This window comes from Pelodiscus sinensis, chromosome 2 (assembly GCF_052426305.1).
Source record: "Pelodiscus sinensis isolate ZL-2025 chromosome 2, ASM5242630v1, whole genome shotgun sequence".
Lineage (NCBI taxonomy): Eukaryota > Metazoa > Chordata > Testudines > Trionychidae > Pelodiscus > Pelodiscus sinensis.
Window position 1 is genome coordinate 111,498,959 of NC_143053.1, and position 17,307 is coordinate 111,516,265.

The 17,307-nt window shown below is 40.2% G+C and overlaps 1 protein-coding gene across 15 annotated transcripts in view; it reads right to left on the reverse strand.

The window, feature by feature from the left end:
- PHACTR1 (phosphatase and actin regulator 1) overlaps positions 1-17,307 on the reverse strand; it is a 457,014-nt gene that overhangs the window by 184,932 nt on the left and 254,775 nt on the right. For all 15 annotated transcript variants that reach the window (XR_012901644.2, XM_014581428.4, XM_014581425.4 and 12 more), the window contains one exon: positions 5,899-6,063. Coding sequence is in view for 14 of the 15 variants with exons in the window: in XM_014581428.4 (XP_014436914.1) it covers positions 5,899-6,063 (165 nt within the window). In the remaining variant the exon portion in view is untranslated. The remainder of the gene's footprint in view (positions 1-5,898; positions 6,064-17,307) is intronic.

Below are 17,307 nucleotides of genomic sequence, written 5' to 3' on the forward strand. Positions count from 1 at the left end.
TGGTTGTCCATTCATGTATCACTGTGATAGCAGCTGATGCTATAGAACACACAGATCACACAAGAGGATCAGCTTTTTCAGACAGACAATCTTGTTCTCTCTTCCAAATTTGGAGATTTCAATGTTACTAATTTTGTTGGCAAAACATTTCTTGACATCTGACTAATGACACTCCCTAGCCCCCATAAAAAGAAGAGGATTAAGATATTAATAGTGCATTTCACAGCAAGTCTTTTTCAAGTCTCGAAACATGTATTGTAAATCCTTTCTCTAATAGATTAATTGTATTACATTATTTTTTGCAGGAATACATTAATGCAGTTATACTGCAGCATTACTCTTTGGAGTGGCTTCACCATATAATCTTCACAGCAGCTGCAAGTGTAATTAGCATAAAAACCAAATGGCCTCATTAAACATTCCTTTCTTGTAAGACGGGACACATTTAAGGGCCCTTTTCACAAATGTCCCATTAAAGCAATGTGTAGTGCTTGCAAGGGGGTTAGAACAGTCTCAAAAAGCCTTTTGACTACAGCTAGGAAAAGCCTGTTTCTGAAAGCCAGGAAATATATTATGCAGCAGATTTCAAGAAGGCACAAAGATGGGGCTATAGAGTGGAATAAACATCCATCTTATTCAGAAATTCCCCTTTAGCAATTCATTGATAAAAATAGACCAATGCTACAATCGTCCTCAGTGTGAAAGTCATAGCTGCATCTTCTGTACATGATTTAGTACTTATGATTTTTAGTCCATTTAAAATGCCAAATTTAAAAATGATGCATAAAACAGAACTCTAGAAACACAGAAATGAGAGATGGAAAAAATCCCAGAAAACCATCTTGTACCCATCTTTCCCAAGCAGAAAAATGTATTGCAGTACATTTTGGATGCTAGTCTGTTTGCTTAGTTGACAATTATCATTGATTTTAAAGTCTCCTTTGTACCAGGGGGTCCAACAGGAGTAAACAGGTGAGAGATGCACAGTCTGTCCCTGTTCATTCACATAAAAACAATGGGTAACATTTTCAATAGTAGGATTCTAAAAAGCCCCACAGTATGGTCTAATTTTCAAAAGGTGCGGAGTTTTTGCGACTGCTAGTTCCATCAGGTGAAATCGTGTGAGTGCTCAACATCTATGAAAATCAGTTCTGTCACCAAGCACGCAAAGGCGGAGACATCCAACATTAAAGGCCACTTTTGAAAATTTGGCTCCTTTCATCCAATGCCTTTGCTTTCTATAGTCTTGGAAAGAATGGAAAAGATCTTGGGTTTCTCTATCCACATTTCAGTTCTGCACGAGTGACTAACATGCCATACTGTTCTGACTGCAGAATCAGGGCTGGTATTAGCTACCTATCACCCATCTTCACATATGTTAGCAGAATGTTTTGTACAGATTTTTAAAACAATTTAAATCAAGGTGAAAACAGGCTCCTTGAACACTGCAGTGCAGACTTTTTTCATCACATACATTCAGCCTACACTGCAGAAGAAACGTCAGTAAAGTAACTTCTGAAATGCCAATTAAGAATTACATTTAATTTGATTAGATTTAGACAAAAATAATTAGATGAGAGAGTGCAGAGTAAGAAACTCATAATATAACTATTGTTTTAATGCCAAGGGATACTGATTTGGAACCACAGGGAGGGAGGGAAGGAAGGAAAACAATATTATAATTAAAATATAAGCCTAAGTGTCACATGTGTTTGAGGTACATGGAGAAATTATGAAGAGACATGTTGTCCTGTTAGAGGAAATTTCAGGGAAAAAATGGAATCATATAGTTGATTAAAACTAGGACTTATCTTTATTAATATGGTGATCTTAGTGAAAAATATTGTCAAAACCGAATCTGCAAATGTAAAGAAAGAACTTTAGGAATAAGCAACAACTTCCTCACAGATACCTTGAACGGTAGCCATTCCCAAAGACTAAATTTATCATTTTAAAAAAAATGGCACTGTGGGGTGAGGATCTGTAAGAATTGTGCTAACACGGTCTAGTTACTAATTAAAGTCTTGAAGATACAGAGATGTAGAGTTAAAAGATTGGCCAGCTGCAGAGGGCTCTGGTTAGAAATAACCAACTGTTGGGACAAAATTAGTTTGATGTAGCTTACAAACAATGATCCCTCTCACTGTGCTGACTTTATTAGTTTCCTAATTTATTGTTATTATTATCCAATTAAAGCCTCTACATTTAAATTAATTACATATTGTTAAATTAAATGCATACTTAGCCAACTGGATTTTGGGAGACATAACTGAAAGAATCAAACTGACTTGAATCATATTTTATAGAGCACATTTTTTTCTGGTCTCGAAAACTAAATGCCAAGGTCCAGCAAATGGAAAAAATAGCAGGTGATCATTTAATTAAAGACTGTATCATAATCCATCTACACAAAGGGGCCAAATTAAGACAGAAAAAGTATAATTCAGCAGAGGAACTTTGTTAGTGTGGAGAAGACACATTGTTGGTTTCTTTTTCCACTAGTAGAGATCTGATTCTGTCATGGAGGTCACAGATTCCATGCCTTCTTCAGCTTCCGCCAGCTGTAGCAGTGGAGCTGAAGAACCTGTCAAACTCAGCTCAGGACTGGCAGCAGGACTTGTGTAGGAGCAGTGTTGGGGATGGGTCATCCACCTGGGGGCTGGAGCAGGAGCAGGAGCAGTAACTCCTGAAGGCTGACAGTCAGTCCAAGGGACTGGATCAGAGGCTTGTGGCCATCTCCAGCAGGGCTTGGACACTTAATCCTCCCATAGTATATTTTCAGTAAAAGTCACAGGCTTCCATAAACTTCTATTTATTATCCTGTGACAAAATACCTGTGACAAAAATCTTAACCTTAGCCATCAGGTAGATTGCTCCTTATAAGTTAAAAGAAACAGACCCATCAAATATTACAATCTTGCCTTTTAGAATGTTATTATGCTCCTCTCCCAGCTATGACTGCCCACTGCATCCAACTGACTACTGCCAAAGGCCTTCAGCCCCTCGTGGTAATTAAGTTTATAATGCTTTCGGGAGAAGATGAAGCTTTAAATAAATTGTTTAAATTATTTTATTTTTTAAACTTTTATTTCTGCTGTAGTCAAAGTGTGGCCAAGTCTAATTTCATTTGATAAGTTTCTAATATGTCTCTGCTATAAATATTTATGCTCCAGTCTGGTAACAGATCTGTCTAGGAAATTCTTGTAGATGTTTCTACTATAAAGAGTTTTATCCCAGCTGTTGAAAAATGCTTGCTCTGGGAAGAATTATACTCTTATCTACAACTTGCTGTGTGTTGTTTTGAAAACCCCGTTGGTGCTGTTCTTTGAAAAACTTGAGATACACACTGTTGGCATAGCCAGCATGGATTGGGGGTGGTGGGCCCTTACATCAGGTGGGTGGGTAATGAGAAGGGAGTAGGACCCATCTTCATTATTTCTCACTCCCCCAATGTTTGTGTCATGTGCAAATTTGTATGTCATCTGAACCCCTGATCTGGATGCAGAGTTTGGATCAAAAGAACCTTTTTGGAACAATATGATATTTACATGTTCAATAATGAATACATTTAAAATGTGCTCTTTGACATGCAGTTTAAACTATAGGAAGTGTAATAATGCCCTTGGATCCATCACCTACAAGGAAAGAACCCTAGACGTCTAGGTAAAAAGACAGAAGCCTCTACTGAGTCTACTGCTTGAACAAAAAGGACTAGGTCTATTAGCATAGAGGCAGTAGCAGATTCAGAAACCATTGTATTCAAATTCATAAACCACTGAGACAGCCATACTTTTATAGCATTGATCACAAAAACAAACAAACCTCAATGGAAGCTAGGACTGAGGAAAGGAGATTAAATAATTTCGTCCATTACAATCAATCACCAACTTGAACCCTGAAAACATTTGCATCTATTGCTGTACCTAGAAAAGGCATAGCAAAGATATCTTTCTGTTTGTTTTTTATAATTAGTGATTTTGTGAAATTTCCCCTAGGAGATTAATGCTCCCCCCCTTTTAAAATCCCATTTATCAATGTATCAGAAATTGATAACTTATAATAGGAAGTTGCTCACTGGCTCTTGTTATGCTATTACACGTGTTTGTCTTTTGATTTACTATACAAATTAAAGGGATCACCCTAGTGAGATTCAAGTTATCAGTTTTTCTTAGCATCAATAGAGATTTTATTTGTGATGGCTTTCCTTTATTCTACAGAAAAAGAGAGGGAAATATATAATTTTTTACAGTGTTTGTATTCTCGGTGTGGTTACAAAAATGCTTTAGTAATTGGGTTTCAAAGCAGCAATGCGAAATAGTGCTACAGAGAACTACTGTGATGACTGATAGAACATGAAGTACAGGCTACTTGTTTTGTGAAATCATGTCACTTTGACAACTATCAAGACAAAAAAAAAAATCAAAAGATATAGTCATTCAGAGCAATACAACCACTTATTCCAATTCATTTGTCTCTGTCAGACCCAGCAGAATTTGTAAAACCATGTAGTTGAAGAGTGGTTTTATCCTGCTAACCCTTACCTCATATTCATGTGAAAATTCCTACTTAATTAAAAGCTGCCTGTTGGTTAGTTAGGACCACTCACACAAGGGCCTGCAGGATCAGGCACAGTTAGTCCTGTCTACACTACCATCTTTCATCATGTTGTAGATAGGGATGTGCAAAGTTAACCGGTTAGCCAGTTCCAGTTAACCATTAGCTAGTGGGGTCTGGAGCAACTCCCTGCTTGCTGTGGGCAGGGGGCCGAGGCATCCCACAGGCAGGGGTTCCTCTGGATGACCAGAGCAGACCCTGTGTGTGACATACCCAGGTCTACCGCGGACATGGCTGGGCTGGAGCAGCCCCTGCCTGTGGTGGGGGGGCTGCTGCAGCCCCAGCCCCTTTATTTGGTTAACCATTAATGTTTAACCAGTTAAATGAGATTTTACCCCACCTAGTTGTAGACGGGTCAGAAGCCAAGCTGCAAGGTCCACACTGATCTGGTTCTATCTTCATAAAGAGGTATGAGGTGAAAATTCTCATTTTGCCACAGCAATCCCAAATTCAAGACTTGCACAGAACCATACCCATTAACATTTTCTCTCTCATTGTAAGGGCAGTGTGGATTCACAGATACACAACGCAGAAGGGTCTGAGTTCACATCCAATCTACACTTCCCCAAAGTTAATTAACGTTTGGATCTGGGGTACTGGCTCAGCCCTATCATGGACACAAAAACACGCTTTTGTGATTTTAATACCCTTCTTTAAAGAATGTCCAACACAAGAAACCTGAAAACAGCATGGAAAAAGGAGAGCCTTACTTCTCTTAAAAGAAGGGACACTGGTCATTCCAGTCCCACACAATGAAGAAATTATATCAGTTATATAAAAGTAAATAATCAACTGCTTTTTCCTGCTTATTTTAATTCTTCATTATCTGTAAAAACAATGAGTCCAGTGGCACCTTAGCATTTACGTTATTTGTAAACACTTTTATAACATCTGAAAGTAACTTCATTCTCCAATGGTTTTCTCTCTTGATTTTACCAGTTACATTGACTTCCCTCCCACTATGTTTCTCATTGAAAAGAAGCCAGCATGACTTCATTTGGTTTACTTTCTCCTGAGCTTTGCTAATATCAGAAGTTCCATACACAGCTCTGGCATATTTTTTACTTCAAAACTGTTCCCTTATTTTTTAATGTATCACACAAAAATATTTTTTTTAAAAAGACCAGCAACAAAGTGATACATATGGAGGACATTTCCTACAAAGTTATAATATTTTTAAATTGATCACATTTTATGCCTACATTACTTATTAATAATTCTGTACTGTTTTCAGTCCATTTGAACAAACAATTTAAAAATAGTCAGCCAATCCACATTTATTACCTGCAGAAGTGTGTTTGAACTTTTCACTCTTCTTCTTCCTCCATTTCCATGGCTTGAAAATCCTTCCTATATTGGCAAACTTACTTCTTCTCCTGATTGGAGGAGTGTGGGTTCCTGGTACTAGAGAGTCTGAACGCATTGAAGCCAGTCTTTCCACTTCGTCAGCTTTTTTTCCCCAAGAGGAAGAGAAGAAAAAGAAAGAGGAAATGTTAACAACATTGTGTAGAATCACACAGATGGAAAGTATTTTCATGGTTATGGATAGCAAACAATGTGATAAAGGTTTTTTTTTTCTTTAACCCTTTAAAAATGGAATCTATGTCCTGTTACAAAGATCAGTATTAATAATATAAACAGATTCATCTGAGGCCATTTCTTCACTAAGCGGAAGATCAATGCTGCCGTGATCAATTTTCTGGAGTTCCATTCAGCAGGTCTGATAAAGACCTGCTCAACTGAACTCAGGGGCTACGTCTACACTGGCCCCTCTTCCGGAAGGGGCATGTAAATTTCAGCAGTCGTCGTAGGGAAATCCGCGGGGGATTTAAATATCCCCCGCGGCATTTAAATAAAAATGTCCGCCGCTTTTTTCCGGCTTTTAAAAAAGCCGGAAAAGAGCGTCTAGACTGGCCCCGATCCTCCAGAAAAAGTGCCCTTTTCCGGAGGCTCTTATTCTTATTCTCACTTTTTCCGGAGGATCGGGGCCAGTCTAGACGCTCTTTTCCGGCTTTTTTAAAAGCCGGAAAAAAGCGGCGGACATTTTTATTTAAATGCCGCGGGGGATATTTAAATCCCCCGCGGATTTCCCTACGACGACTGCTGAAATTTACATGCCCCTTCCGGAAGAGGGGCCAGTGTAGACGTAGCCAGGGAGTGTCCCTGTCAGTAGCAGATACTCCTGCTCCTGTGAGGAGTAAGGAAAGCTGATGGAAATGTTTGCTTCCTTTGGCTTCTTGCTGTGGGGATGGCAGGGAAACTCAAATCAAGATATGTTGACTTCAGCTACATAATTAACATAGCTGGAGTTGCGAATGTTAATTTGACCTTCTTCTTTAGTGTAGAGCTAGCCTTAGTAGATGGTTCGGTGTTGGGTAGGCTGGCAGCCAGCCAGTGCTGGTGAAGGAGCTCGAGAGAGATTTTTCTGCAGGAAGACTACAAAAGCATTGGGTTGTAGGGGTGTTTCCATTTACAGTTTTGATGTTGATCAGGGACAGAAAGAAAGGTAGGAGCAAAGGAACAACATATTGCTGGTTTTAATGGAAACATCGCAGCTCTTTACCATAATTTACATGAAAGCTTATTTGACAAATAGTCAGGACTAAAAATCCCACAGGGGCCATTGCCACCTCAGTTACCATTTCATTTTTCTCCCCTCCCAGGCCATTCTTTCAACAAAAGCTTTCTGTACACCCTATAAATAGTAAAGCCATGGCAGGCCGTTAGTGCAATAGTGTGGCCATAGCAGGAGCACTGGGAGAGCACTTTCCTAGCACACTAAGTAAACCACCTCCACAAGGTGAGTAGCTAACTGTGCTGGGAACACAGTTTATACTGGCTCTTTATAGCTCTTCAACATGCTGTGCTTGGGGAGTGATTTTTCACACCCAAGCCAAAAAGTTGCAGTGCAGTAAAGTGCCTGTGTAAAAAACACTGGAAATATGATAGAGTTCAAATTTAACAGTTGGCATCACAGGGAATTACAAGTATGTTCTGAAACTTCTTTCCTATAACACAGAAGGTTTGGAGTGATTTTCCTATCTTGGTCACAATTTGCATTAAGTTTGTTGCATTAAGGTATTTCTAATGAACATTTTCCAAAGTTGAATTTTTGCAACAAGTAATCTCTATGTTGGTCAAAACTTAAGTATCCAGATATTTAAATTGCACCCAGAAAACACGGGATACGAAAGAGTCAACGGTGTGTGCAGTATTATACTATTTTTGTGCAAGACTATTAATTGTATTTGCAAATTTTTTGGGACATTTTTCATGCACAGTTATTTTTAATCATCACCCTATTTTTATAAGCAAAATTTTATGCCAGTATTTTTTAAAATGATTTGTGATAAAATTATCAGTATTTCACTAAAATTAGAGATTGATGTGAACCACACAGATCAGCTCTAAACCTCTCCAAAGTTCAAAGGCATTTGACTCAGGTTCCTTTTTAAATAAAATAAACCTAGCAGAATAAGCTACAAACAGAATGTGCTTTCCAAATATAAAAGGTGATGTGAATGTTTCCCACTCTCCTACCATTTTGCTCCTATGCATCCCACTATGTTCCCCCCCAAGTTTTAGAGTGCCTTAGTAGGAGAGCAGAGCTTGGTCTTGTCCTCCATTTATGCTCTATAAAATGCAGCCAAAAGATGCAGATTTAGGTCTCCCCGCCTAACAATTTTCATGTGTAGTTTTAAAAAGACAGAACGAGTAGAATTATTCAATACCAAACTAAGAGCCAAGCCAGATTCTCCAGTCTGGCTGACCGCTGTTTAGCACAGGATGAATGGAGGAGAAGATGGCTTTACAATTCCTTTAGTTCCCATAATTTCTGGGATCTGCAGCCAAGTATCAATGTCTCTTAACTACAGTCTAGAGCAGCTCAGTTCAATTTGTCTTTACCCCTCCAGGGAGCCAACAGCTTCTGCAGGTCTCAGGCAAGATGAGGGAGGGACCAGCTCCGCACATCCAGAAGGGGCAAGTCCCCAGGCAGAAGGGGCAGGGTGGGGACAGCCAGCCCTTCACGTCACCCAGAATGCACTGTGGCATTGCCAGGCCCTGGGAAAACTGCCTTTTCCCCTCCTCCATATCCTCCAGTTCAGTTCTTGTCCCCTTCTTCATACAAGTAAGGCTGTTTTCTCTGCCATGCTGCTGGGGTATCGGTGAGGAATGGGGACAGGAAGCCATTGAGAAGACAGAAGAGAAAGGCTCCCTGTCCATTCCTATGTATAGTGCCAACACAATCCTCTGAATCTGGGAGCAGCAATTATAGAGAAAGACCTTCCCATCCCCTGCACCTTGGGCTTGGACCACACTCATTCACAGTCCAGTCAACATGGAGAAGCTGCGAGGGGATGGAGCACGTTCAGTGCTGACAGAATCTGTAGATTTTTAGCTGTCAAATTCTAATAATACTCTAACAATTCAAATATTCTATCAGTATTGAAATGGTTGAGTGGTTCTTGATTAAACTTTTCAAAGGATGGAATATTGGGGTGGGGGAGATGGGCGTGGAGGGAAGAAAGAGGGAAGATTTCATCTGAGGCAAACAGCCATCATGGAAAATGTCAGTTCAAATGGTTAATACTGGCAAAGTTATAAGCAAAATAAGAAATCCTGTAATGAATGCATAGAGCAACCTTAAGTATAGGTGGTACTAACTATATATACAGATATGCTTATATACACAGACTGCCCACCAACAGGGGTCATTTTGAAGGACATGGTAGATGGTGAGCTGTTTTTCTTTTTGAAAGATTCAGAAAGAGTTTCCTTTTAGCTAGAAGACAGCTTGTTTTTCTACCCTGATTAAATGAATCTCTTTTGGGGAGGAGGAGAGAACACAGGCATTTGACTTACAGGAAACAATAGCTCACAAACTTCAACTCGCTTTCAAACTCTCCCAAAATAGTTTGAAAGTTTCAGAAAACTTCAAACTCCTTGACATTTTCTAATCTCCAGCACTCAGTCTGCATTTCTACATTTTTTTCTTTTTCCACTGAAGCACACAAGTTTAATCCATTTATTGTGGAAAAAAAAAGAGTAAATGATTCCTTTAAAAAGAATCTCATATAGTGTAAAATGCAGCACATCTGTTAAAATATGTTCCTCATTACACCACTGAGCTATAACAACAAAAAGCCAAAGTGGGAAAAAAATTGAATTAGGAGAGTGTTTCACTGCACTTTGCTGAGGAAGCAGAAAAACAGAAAAGTGCAGGCTGGAGGAGCAAAGTAATCTTCTTTAGGGGAGGTAGGGATGCCTGTGAGAACATTTGCTTTGCCACAAAAGCAGAAAAAGAAAGATAGCCTGGTTAAAGCATTTCAGTCTCTTGTAGCTCTTCACATGATGGCACACAAGAATGACTGCTGAGAAATGGACAATGTGATGTGGGGGGTCAAATACAAAGACTGGGGATTGCTGAATCAAGGCTAGAAATTGCATGATTGTGCAGAGAAAAATCAGTAAGAGGAAGTAACCAGAAAACTCCTTATACCCTTTGACTTCTCTGGAAGTTGCTCTGCTTTGAAGAACAAAATGGTTTTCACTCTGCATTCAGGAAATCATGAGTCAAAGGCACCCCCTTTTTTTTAAGTGCTTAGGGCTAAGCTACATCTAACCAACCATGGCCTGAATGACTCAATGTTTTTCACTGCTGTGGCTTTTATGAGCTTCTACTAACAAGGTGGGCAGGTCTCTTGACACCACTGTGCCACCTGACTGGAAATTGTGCAGAGTATAAAAGCATTCTACTGAACCAACTGGAAGTGATGCAGTGAGGCTTCCTAATCAGCTTGATGTCACAATGAAACACAAAGCTGTGTGATAAACAGAATTGCAAGTGAACTATGCAACATTGTGCCCCCAATATTTTATGTAAATATGTTTTTGAATATAAATAAGCATAACTCAAATATGCTTTATGCAAAAAAGGGCAAGTAACCTTTCATTCAAGATGTTATAATCCCCTATATATGTCTATTCTAATTGTGTGTACATATCTTTTTGTATGTGAGGTTATAAATATAAAGTGCAAATCTGTTTATTAATCTAGATCTTCTAGTGAAAGCCATTAATGGTGCTTAAGGAACTTAATGGCCTGCTGCTCAAGAAAAGGATCTGTGAATAGTCTTGTTTTAACTGTAAGCCTAAGCTGTGGTTGGTCCCACAAAGACATATAACCATAACACCTGATGCTGGAATCCATCTTGTATTTGGTATTTTTCCACAGAAGTGGGGGGTAGTAGACAAAGAGTTCCTGCCATGGGAAAATTCCAATTAAGGAACGGGAAGCAAAACAATAATTGTTTTCAGCTGGCTATACAAACTGCTACATTCCCTGAGAGGGTACATGAAAGCAACCCTGGAAACAAAACAACTCTTATGTTCTTTCTGACTTGAGTTCAACAGATCTAGCTTGAAAAGACTTCACCTGAAATGGAAACTAGAGTGAGAAACTATTATTTATAACTTCTCTGAGGGCATGTCTATACTTATGAGAAGATCAATGCTCAGGAGGTTGATCTTCTAGAATTTGATTTAATGGATCTAGTATAGATCCCTAAGTTGAACTCTCAGGGCTGCCCCCGCCAATGTCTGGTACTCCTTCTGCAAGGAGTAAGGGAAGCCAATGGGAGCACATTATTTTATTAGCTTAGTAACTTATTTTTATTTTAGCTTAGTAAACTTATTTTGATCTGTCATAATTGCAATCACTCAGATCCTACTTTTTACACATAATAAAAGCACTTTTGTTATCAAATCCTGCACAACTCTCACCGTTAAAGGAAGCAAATTTTATGAGCCTTCTCAACGTGTACAACTTTTATACAGAGGAAGATGGATATATTTGGGGGTTTTGGTCCCACAGTGGCCATGCTTCTGGGTGCTGTCAATTCCCTGCAACTTAGCCCTCCCAGAGCTGACCTGTTCTCAGTGTTTCTCTGATACACTGCTGGGGAGCTGTTACCCCCACTCTGTGCCTTTGTTGTGGGGCGTTCTGGCTCAGCAGGACAGACTAGCAGGGTGCCCCAGAAGGCAGGCAGGCAGGCTTAGGGGTATGATCAGCCCATCAGGTGACCATCTCGGTGACCTAATCCATCAGAAACTGAAACTAAATCCCTCCAACCCACCTTCTCTCACTCTCCTATGCTCCCCAGTGAGCCACAATTACTGCTACAAATCACTCTTGATTACTAAAATTGCACAGAATTGCAGTACTTCCTCTTCATAAGGCTGCTCTAATTAGGTATCACTAAGGCTAGGGCTAGTCTGGCTTGAATTGGTATTGACAGATCTTTTCTTTTCATGATACACACTCTTTGTAAGTTACAGAATGGTCTTTCCTCCCCTTAAGAACACTTTCTCTTTCAGGGCCATACTCAGGCAAATCTCTCACTGAAGTCAATGGGAAGTTATGCAAGTAAAGCATTGGGTCCCTACAGAGTTAGCAATGGTCACTGATGGTGTCAAAACCATTTCCATATTTTGACTTGCTTTCATTGAATTTCAGTGTCTTGTCTCATGCAGAACTGTGTTCCAGGAGTCCTGCTGTGCATCCCATCAGCCAGGAACTCTTCTCCTGCATCCTTTCCAAACACACACAGGCCTGAACGAATGCAAGTAACAGAATGTCTCTCTTTAAAAAAAAAAAAATAAAAAAAAAAAAAGCATACTACACGGTTCATGAAATACATTTGCAAATGCACCATTAACTCACACATCACAATCATGGTAGAGCAGTGGTTCTCAAAACTGTGGGTCGGGACCCCAAAGTGGGCATTGACCCCATTTCAATGGGGTTCTTAGGGCTGGTGAGGCAGAAGCCAAAGACCCACCAACCAGGGCCAGGGCCAAAGCCAAAGGTCTCCAGCCCTGGGTGGCAGGACCCTGCCTGAGTCTGAAGCCCTTACACTTTGGCTTCCCTGCCCATATGGAGCAGAAGAGCTCAGGCACGTTGGGATTTGCCCCCTGCCCCCACTGGTGTTGTGCAGTAATCTTAGTTGTGAAGAACTAAGGTCTGTGGTGCAATGAAGTTTGAGAACCCCTGCTGCAGAGCAACGACTGTTTTAGCACAGATACACCACAGTCCTCCCAAGAGCATAAGAGTAAAGATAAGGGAGTAAAAGTCATACTTCACTCCCATTTTCCTTCACCTCTTTTGCTTCCGTTAGCCATATTCCGGCTGCCTTTCGAAGGTCTAATGATTGACTGGCTGTGGGCTTTGACATACACTAATGGCAGCAGGATTTGTAGGTGGTTTTCAAACTCTTCCTGTTCCCAAAGGCGGTGCTTTTGAGACAGTAAACAAACCCAGGCTTGCAAACTCGTTATCTTTGGGAGAGAAAAGTGGGTCAGTGCTTACCAGTTTGCTACACTGACACTGCTAAAATGCTGTGTATTTGGGGGAGGCAGGGAAGGTGGGTGTGTCTTTCATCACAGTATTACCATGTCATCCTTGAACTGGCACAATAAATCCAGATGTTGTTTATAATCATCACTATCATCATCATGATAAATATTCTGCACACAGAAGGGCTGTTACCTTGTTTTCCCAAGAATGCAAAGTGCACAAGATTGTTGTGAATGGGACACCAAGTGAACCGAAGTACGTATGAGCTTGACAAATGGGCTCTTCCTGAACAAAGGGACAGACACTGCACCGTTTCAAGATGAGTTGCAACTAGGGCAGGATGACCCATTTCGCACCCATCTTTCTCCTCCTCCCCGTCGCTAAGGCCTTGCAAGCAAAATGACAAAACTAAACAGAACAGTGTTTCACAGGTGTCTAGTTATAGGGCAGTGTTGCTAACTCAGGATTTTATCACAAATCTAGCAAAACTTGCTGTTCTTCATAAAACACCAGAAGAAGGGACTAGGTGAGAATCTCAGGTTCTATTAAAGAGTTTCTAGAGACAAATTTGAAGACATGACTATAATGCACCTCCAAGGACTCAAAAACTAATCAAAAGCACCACTAATGTATCGAAGGACAGAACAGGTTGTGCTGGTGGGGGAGTGGCACTATATGTGAAAGAAAATGTAGGATCAAATGAAGTAAAAATCTGAAATGAGCCAAAATGTTCCATAGAATCTCTATGGATAGTAGTTCCATGCTCCAATAATAAGAATACAGCAGAAGGGATATATTATCGACCACCTGATCAGAAAAGTGATAGTGACTATGAAATATTAAGGGAGATTAGAGAATCTGTCAAAATAAACTCAATAATAATGGGGGTTTTCAACTATCCCCATATTGACTGGGTATACATCACTTCAGGATGGGATGCAGAGATAAAATTTCTTCATACCTTAAATGATTGCTTCTTGGAGCACCTGACTCTGGAACCCACAAGGGGAGAGGCTATTCTTGATTTAATCCTAAGTGGCATGCAGGAATTGGTCTAAGAGATAAATATAACTGGACCGCTTAGAAATAGTACCCATAATGTAATAAAAATTAACATTCCTGTGGTGGGAAAAACACCTTAGCAGCCCAACACTGTGGCACTGAATTTCAGAAAGGGGAACTACACCAAAATGAGGAAGTTAGTAAAATAGAAATTAAAAGGTACAGTGACAAAAGTAAAATCTCTGCAAGCTGCATGGAAACTTTTCAAAGACACCATAAGAGGCCCTACTTAAATGTACACCCCAAATTAAAAAACACAGTAAGTAAAAGAAGCAGTGACAGATAAAAAGACATCTTTTAAATAGGGAAAGTCATATCCTAGTGAGAAAAACAGAAAGGAGCATAAACTTTGTCAAATAAAGTGTAAAAATATAATAAGAAAAGCCAAAAAGGAGTTTGAAGAGCAGCTAGCCAAAAATTCAAAAAGTAATAGCAAAATGTTTTTAAGCACATCAGAAGCAAGAAGCCTGCTAAATAACCAGTGGAGCCCTTGGACGATCGAGATGCTAAAGGAGCACTCAAAGATGATAAAGTCATTGCGGAGAAGCTAAATGAATTCTTTGCTTCAGTCTTCATAGCTGAGGATATTGGCAAGATTCCAAAACCTGAGCCGTTCTTTTAAGGTAAGGAATTGTCCCAGATGGATGTGTCATTACAGAAGCAAATTGATAAACTTAACAGTAACAAGTCACCGGGACCAGATGGCATTCACCCAAGAGTTCTGAAAGAACTCAAATGTGAAATTGCAGAACTATTAACTGTGATTTGTAACCTATCCTTTAAATCAGCTTCTGTACCTGATGACTGGAAGATAGCTAATGTCATGCCAATATTTAAAAAGGACTCTAGAGGTGATCCTGGCAATTACCGACTGGTAAGTCTAATGTCAGTATGTGGCAAATTAGTTGAAACTATAGTAAAGAATAAAATTGTCACATACATAGATGAGCATCATTTGTTGGGGAAAAATCAAGATGGTTTCTGTAAAGGAAAATCATGCCTTACTAATCTACTAGAGTTCTTTGAGGTCAACAAACATGTGGACAAGAGGAATTCAGTGGATATAGTATACAGGAGCGGCTCAAGGAGGGCCGCGCGATCGGAGCCCCCGCCTTCAGGGTCGTCAATGGACTGTCATCATCATCGGGTGCCCCAGGTGCCCCGTGACATCATCATCGGGTGCCCCATTGAAGGTGGCGCCCTAGGCAGCGGCCGAGTCCGCCTATAGTCACGGGCCACCTCTGATAGTATACTTAGATTTCCAGAAAACCTATGACAAAGTCCCTTGCCAAAGGCTCTTAAAGTTAAGTAAATTGTCATGGGATAAGAGGGAAGGTCATCTCATGGATTGATAACTAGTTAAAAAACAGGAAACAAAGGGTAAGAATAAATGGTAAGTTTTCAGAGTAGAAAGAGTAACTAGTGGGGTCCTCCAACAGTCTGTCCTAGAACCAATAGTATTCAACTTATTTATAAATGATATAGAGAAAGGGGTATACAGTGAGGTGGCAAAATTTGCAGATGACACCAAACTGCTCAAGATAGCTAAGACCAAAGCAGACTATGGAGAGCTTCAAAAAGATCTCACCAAACTAAATGACTGGGCAACAAAATGGCAAATGAAATTGAATGTTGATACAGGTAAAGAAATGCACATTGGAAAAATAATCCCAAGCACTGCTTTTTTTTGAGCTCAAGAACTTTTCCCCTGGAGTATCAGCAATTTTTTTTTTCGTTAAAAAAAAAAAAAAAGGCACCAATCCCAACTATACATACAATTTGATGGGGACTAATTTGGCTACAACTACTCAAGAGAGAGATCTTGGAGTCCTTGTGGATAGTTCTCTGAAAACATTCACTCAGTGTGCAGCAGCAGTCAAATAAGCAAATAGAATGTTAGGAATCATTAAAAAAGGATAGAGAATAAGAGAGAACATCTTATTGCCACTATATAAAACCATGGTATACCCATGTTTTGAATACTGCATACAGATGTGGTCGCCTCATCTCAAAAAAGATATATTGGCATCGGAAAAGGTTCAGAAAGGGCAACAAAAATGATTAGGGGTTTAGAACGGGTCCTATATGAAGAGAGATTAAAAAGACTTGGACTTTTCACCTTAAAAAAGAGGAGACTAAAGGAGAATATGAGAGAGGCCTATAAAATCATTACTGGGGTGCAAAAAGTGAATAAAGAAAAGTTATTTACTTGTTCAAATAACATAAGAACTAGGGGTCACCAACGCTATGTCTAGACTACAAGCCTCTTCCAAAAGAGGCTTTTTTGAAAAAATCTTTTGAAAGAGCCTCCTTCGAAAGAAAGTGTCCAGACTACAACCACTTATTTTGGAAAAGTGAGCTGCTTTTTCGAAAGAGAGCACTCAGGCAGTCTGGATGCTCTCTTTCGAAAAAGCCCTGTTTGCATTCAAAAATGCCTTTTTTCGAAAGAGCACTTTAGAAAAAAGGCATTCTTCCTCGTAAAATGAAGGTCAAAAAAACCTTCCATGTTCTTTTGATTTAACTTTGAAAGAACGCGGCGGCAGTCTAGACTTGGGGGAAATTTTTTCAAAGAAAGGCCACTTTTTTTGAAAAAACCCTGTAGTCTAGACACACTCCAAATGAAATTAATAGGCAGCAGATTTAAAACAAACAAAAGGAAGTTTTTCTTCCCTCAGCACACAGTCAACCAGTGGAACTCCTTGCCAGATGATGTGGCGAAGACTAGGACTTTAACAGGGTTCAAAAAAGAGCTAGATAGATTCATGGAGGTTAGATCCATCAATGGCTATTAGCCAGGATGCATAGGAATGGTGTTCCTAGCCTCTGTCTGGAAACGGGTGACAGGAGAGGGATCACATGAGGATTACCTGCTGTGTTCCCTCCCTCTGGGGCATCTGGTATTGGCCATTGTTGGAAGACAGGATACTGGGCTAAATGGACCGTTGGTCTGACCCAGTATGGCCGTTCTTATGTTGTTATGCTTTGTCTCATGATTTTGAAGGCAACCTCAGGATAGTTTGGGTCATGGTCAGTGTTCCCTCTAATTTTTTCCACACCTGAGGGGAAAGCCTGGCTGCACAGTGGGGCTAAGGCAGGCTTCCTGCCTGCCTGCTTTGGTCCTACACTATTTCTGGAAGAGGCTGGCATGTCTCTGCAGCCCCTGGGGGGTGGGCAGGCAGCTCTGGGCATTGGCCTTACCCTCCACCACCAACTCCACAGCTTCCACTGGTTGTGAACTGCAGCTAATGGGAGTCTTTGGCAGAGGCACGGGGCCA